A 5,557-nucleotide genomic window follows, 5' to 3' on the forward strand; every position below is an offset into this window, starting at 1 on the left:
GCATCCTTGGAGTAACAGTGAGAACCTGGATGCAAACAGTTAATTCTTCAGTGTCTCCATGTGCTTATTCTTTGGTATGTAATTTAAAAAAAAAAAAAAAAAAAAAAAAAAAAAAAAAAGAAAAAAAAGTTGTGGGTTTTTCAGGAAATCATGAGGAGGAGTGTGGAAGGGGGAAGGGGGGCGGAGGGGGGGGGAAGGCTCTGGGTTCGTGGCCTCTTCTACAAAGGCTGAACGTCACTTTTTTGGGACGGTGCGCGCGGCATCTGGAGACAAAGCCGGGGCCTTAAACGCTTCCAGATGTGGCGGCTGCGGCAGCTGCTGGGCTGGGGGGGGGGAAAGGCCCCTCGGCGCCGCCGGGGAACCGTCTCCTCCAGCCTCTGCGCCCACCGCCCGGCCACGGGTCCTTCCCTCTGTCCCTCCATCCAGCTGTCCGTCTATCCCTCTGTCCAGCCGTCCCTCCTTCTGTCCCTCCATCCATTCATCCATCCCTCCTTCTGTCCTTCCATCCCTCCATCCATCCCTTCTTCTGTCCATCCATCCATCTGTCCGTCCCTCCTTCTGTCCATCCATCCATCCCTCCTTCTGTCCTTCCATCCGTTCATCCATCCCTTCTTCTGTCCATCCATCCATCTGTCCATCCCTCCTTCTGTCCATCCATCCAGCCATCCATCCCTTCTTCTGTCCATCCATCCCTCTGTCCATCCCTCCTTCTGTCCTTCCATCCGTTCATCCATCCTTCCATCCATTCATCCATCCATCTATCCATCCCTCCCTCCATCCATCCCTCTGTCCATCCCTCCTTCTGTCCTTCCATCCGTTCATCCATCCTTCCATCCATTCATCCATCCATCTATCCATCCCTCCCTCCATCCATCCCTCTGTCCATCCCTCCTTCTGTCCTTCCATCCGTTCATCCATCCTTCCATCCATTCATCCATCCATCTATCCATCCCTCCCTCCATCCATCCCTCTGTCCATCCCTCCTTCTGTCCTTCCATCCGTTCATCCATCCTTCCATCCATTCATCCATCCATCTATCCATCCATCTGTCCGTCCCTCCCTCCCTCCGTCGATCTGTCCATCCATCCATCTATCCATCCCTCCCTCCATCCATCCCTCTTTCTGTCATCCATCCATCCATCCTTCTGTCCATCCATCTGTTCTTCCATCCCTCCTTCCCTCCATCCCTCCCTCCATCCATCCATACCTCCATCCATGCATCCATCTGTCTCTCTCTCCATCCATCCCTCCTTCCCTCCCTCCCTCCTTCCATCCCTCTGTCCATCCCTCCCTCCCTCCATCCATCCCTTCCTCCTTCCCTCCATCCCTCTGTCCATCCATCTCTCCTTCCATCAAACCCTCCCTCCATCTCTTCCTCCATCCCTCCCTCCATCCCTCCCTCCCTCCATCCCTCCATCCCCCCATCCCCTCCGATGGGGAAGAATTCCCAGTTCCCCCGGTGCCGACGGGGTGGGCTCCAGGGCTGGCAGCGTCCCCGGGGTCTCCCGGGCACCAGGAGGGACCACAAATCCCTTTCTCCAGTGGTTTTTTTGGTGCTTCCAGACCCTTCCTTGGTTTTCTGAGGGATTCACGGTCCCTTCTTGTGCCGGAGCTGCTGCCGAGTCGGGGGGGGCTCTGGGGGGGGCAGGTTGATCCATCCTCGTTAAATCTTGGGTCCGGGCACCACGTGCCGTTGGCCAAAAAAGCCTGTTTTGGTGGCGTTTCCGTGGTGGGAGGGTGAGGAGATCCCTGTCCCTCCCTCCCAGCAGCTCCAATTTTCATCCCGCTCGGGGTGGTTAATTAATGAGCTAATTAATTAGCTCCTTCTCATCCCTCTCTCTCTCTCGCCCCCTCTTGCAGGAGAAGGAGAAGAAATACATGTTGCCTTTGGATAATTTGAAGATCAGGGACGTGGAGAAGGGCTTCATGTCCAACAAACACGTCTTCGCCATCTTCAACACGGAGCAAAGGTAGGGGCTGGGGGGGGTGGGAGCTGGGGACCCCCCCGAAATCCCTGGGGTGGGGGCTCCAGACACCCCCAAAACCTCCCGTCACCCCCCGGGGTGGAGGGACCGATGGGTCTCCCCTTCCCTCGGCTGGATCTTGGCGGGGGAAGGACTTCTCCAGAAGAAGCAGCATCTTCCCCATATTGAGATAGAGCTTCTGGAGGGAGTTCAGGCATCGGGGGGCTTGTACCCCATGGTCCTCACCCCTCCATGGTCCTCACCCCTCCATGGTCCTCACCCCTCCATGGTCCTCAACCCCTGTGGTCCTCACCTTTCCATGGTCTTCACCCCCTCGGGGTCCTCGCACCGTCGTGGTCCTCACCCTTCCATGGTCTTCACCCCCCTGTGGTCTCCACCCCTTTGTGGTCCTCACCCCCTCCATGGTCCTCACTCCTTGATGGTCCTCACCCCTCCAGAGTCCTCACCTCCTCTGTGATCCTCACTACTTGATGGTCCTCACCCTTCTGCGGTCCTCAACCCTCCATGGTCTTCACCCCCCTGTGGTCTTCACCCCCTTGTGGTCCTCACCCCTCCAGAGTCCTCACCCCCTCTGTGATCCTCACTACTTGATGGTCCTCAGCCCCCGTGGTCCTCACCCTTTTGCGGTCCTCAACCCTCCATGGTCCTCACCCCCCTGTGCTCCTCATCCTTTCATGGTCCTCACCCCTTGATGGTCCTCACCCCTCCAGAGTCCTCACCACCTCCATGGTCCTTACTACTTGATGGTCCTCACCCTTCTGCGGTCCTCAGCCCTTGATGGTCCTCACCCCCTCGTGGTCCTCACCCCTTGATGCTCCTCACCCCTTGATGCTCCTCACCCCTTGATGCTCCTCACCCCTTTAGAGTCCTCAGCCCCCGTGGTCCTCACCCCTTGATGGTCCTCAGCCCCCGTGGTCCTCACCCCTTCAGAGTCCTCAGCCCCCGTGTTCCTCACCCCTTGATGGTCGTCACCCCTTGATGGTCCTCACCCCCATCTCTGCTCCATCTCCCCCAGGAACGTGTACAAGGACCTGCGGCAGATCGAGCTGGCCTGCGACTCGCAGGAGGACGTGGACAGCTGGAAGGCCTCCTTCCTCCGGGCAGGAGTTTACCCGGAGAAAGACCAAGTAAATAAGAAAAACATCAAAAAACCCCAATGACCATAAAAATTTGCCCGACCTGGCCCTGGGGGAAGGGAGGGGGCTTCTTGCCAGGTCCATAACTTGCTCCCCCCACCTTTCCTTCCCCCCACCCCGAGCAGACGGAGAGCGAGGAGGGGGCCCAGGAGAACACCTTCTCCATGGACCCTCAACTGGAGCGGCAGGTGGAGACCATCCGCAACCTGGTCGACTCCTACGTGGGCATCATCAACAAGTCCATCCGCGACCTCATGCCAAAGACCATAATGCACCTCATGATCAACAACGTGAGTGGCTGCACCAGGGGGGGGGATTTTGGGGTTCCACGGGCAGGGGAGGAGAAGAGGAGTCATCCTGGACCCCCCCGAGGGCATCAGAGGGGGCTGTGTTGGGGCCAAAGAGTGGGATTTGACCATCTTTGGCTTCTTCGTTTGGAGGGGACCTTCTGGGGAAGGGGATTTTGGGGTTCCTCAGGGGTGAGGAGCAGAGGAGTCATCCTGGACCGCCCCGAGGGCATCAGAGGGGGCTGTGTTGGGGCCAAACAGTGGGATTTGATGATCCTTGGCTTCTTTGTTTGGAAGGGACCTTCTGGGGAGGGGGATTTTGGGGTTCCTCAGGGGTGAGGAGCAGGGGAGTCATCCTGGACCCCGCCCAGGTGTCAGAGAGGGCCATGTTGGGGCCAAACAGTGGGATTTGACCATCTTTGGCTTCTTCGTTTGGAAGGGACCTTCTGGGGAAGGGGATTTTGGGGCTTCATGGGAAGTGGAGGAGAAGAACCATCCTGGACCCCCCCAAGGGCATCAGAGGGGGCTGTGTTGGGGCCAAAGAGTGGGATTTGACCATTTTTGGCTTCTCATTTTTATGCTTTCGTGCCCGAGGAGGAGCTTTGGTTCTTGGCATTTCCTCCAGGAGACACCAAACCCTCCTCCACCTCGGAGGCTCCACAGGAGGAACGTTCCTCATCCCCCACCGCCTCCATCTCCCATCTCCTGCACCCACCAACCCATGGCTTGGTTTTTTTGACTTCCTTTTATTAATTTTTCCCCTTTTTCAGACCAAGGATTTCATCCACTCGGAGCTGCTGGCCTACCTGTACTCCTCGGCCGACCAGAGCAGCCTGATGGAGGAGTCGGCGGAGCAGGCGCAACGGCGGGACGAGATGCTCCGGATGTACCACGCGCTGAAGGAAGCCCTCAGCATCATCGGGGACATCAGCACCAGCACCGTCTCCACCCCCGTCCCACCCCCCGTGGACGACACCTGGCTCCAAACCAGCTCTGCCCACAGGTCACCGGGGAATTTGGGGATTCCTGGTGGGATTTGGAGGGATAAAAACCCGATTCGAAACCCGGTTTGGTTGGAAACCCCATGGAGATCCACCAAGGGCAAGCGTAGGGTGATGCCCCCCCAACAACCCCCCCATGAGGAGAGGTTGGGGGTGACCAACTGGAGCACTGGGACCAGTTATGGGTTCCCCAGTTCCAGAAGGACAGGGTGGAGAGGGTGGAGCAAAGGGCCATGAAGATGATGAGGGGCTGGAGGATCTCTCTGCTGGGATAAAGGCGGATTCGAAACCCGGTTTGGTTGGAAACCCCATGGAGATCCACCAAGGGCAAGTGTAGGGTGATGCCCCCCAACAACCCCAAACCAGGAGAGGTTGGGGGTGACCTGCTGGGGAGCAGCTCTGAGGAGAAAGACCTGGGGGTCCTGGTGGACAACGGGGTGACCACGAGCCACCAATGTGGTGGCCAAGGAGGCCAATGGCATCCTAGGGAGCATCAGGAAGAGCGTGGAGAACCTCAGGGGAGGTCATCACCCCCACTCTGGTCTGCCCCATCTGGAGCACTGGGACCAGTTGTGGGCTCCCCAGTTCCAGAAGGACAGGGTGGAGAGGGTGGAGCAAAGGGCCATGAAGATGATGAGGGGCTGGAGGATCTCTCTGCTGGGATAAAGGCGGATTCGAAACCTGGTTTGGTTGGAAACCCCATGGAGATCCACCAAGAGCAAGTGTAGGGTGATGCCCCCCAGGGAGGAACAACCCCCCCATGAGGAGAGGTTGGGGGTGACCCGTTGGGGAGCAGCTCTGAGGAGAAAGACGTGGGGGTCCTGGTGGACAACGGGGTGACCACGAGCCACCAACGTGGTGGCCAAGGAGGTCAACGGCATCCTGGGGGGCATCAGGAAGAGCGTGGAGAACCTCAAGGAAGGTCCTCCCCCAACTCTGCTCTGCCCCATTGGAGCACTGGGACCAGTTGTGGGTTCCCCAGTTCCAGGAGGAGAGGGAACTGGTGGGGAGGGTCCAGGGGGGACTGGGAGGATGATGAGGAGCTGGAGGATCTCCATGATGAAGAAAGGCTGAGGGACTTGGGGCTTTGGAGTCTGGAGAAGAGCAGACTGAGGGGGGGTCTCATGGGAGGGGGGGTCTCATGGATA

At 58.2% G+C, this 5,557-nt stretch overlaps 1 protein-coding gene across 1 annotated transcript; it reads left to right on the forward strand.

Moving 5' to 3' along the window:
• Window positions 1-1,816: 1,816 nt before the first annotated feature.
• LOC106898518 (dynamin-2-like) lies at window positions 1,817-5,463 on the forward strand. Its single transcript, XM_014959814.1, has 4 exons — window positions 1,817-1,970; window positions 3,001-3,112; window positions 3,247-3,411; window positions 4,179-5,463. Exons 1-4 carry the CDS (start codon window positions 1,879-1,881, stop codon window positions 4,644-4,646), a joined length of 837 nt encoding a protein of 278 aa, XP_014815300.1. The 5' UTR covers window positions 1,817-1,878; the 3' UTR covers window positions 4,647-5,463.
• Window positions 5,464-5,557: the final 94 nt, after the last annotated feature.

Source organism: Calidris pugnax, unplaced genomic scaffold (genome assembly GCF_001431845.1).
Source record: "Calidris pugnax isolate Ruff unplaced genomic scaffold, ASM143184v1 scaffold513, whole genome shotgun sequence".
Classification (NCBI taxonomy): Eukaryota; Metazoa; Chordata; class Aves; order Charadriiformes; family Scolopacidae; genus Calidris; species Calidris pugnax.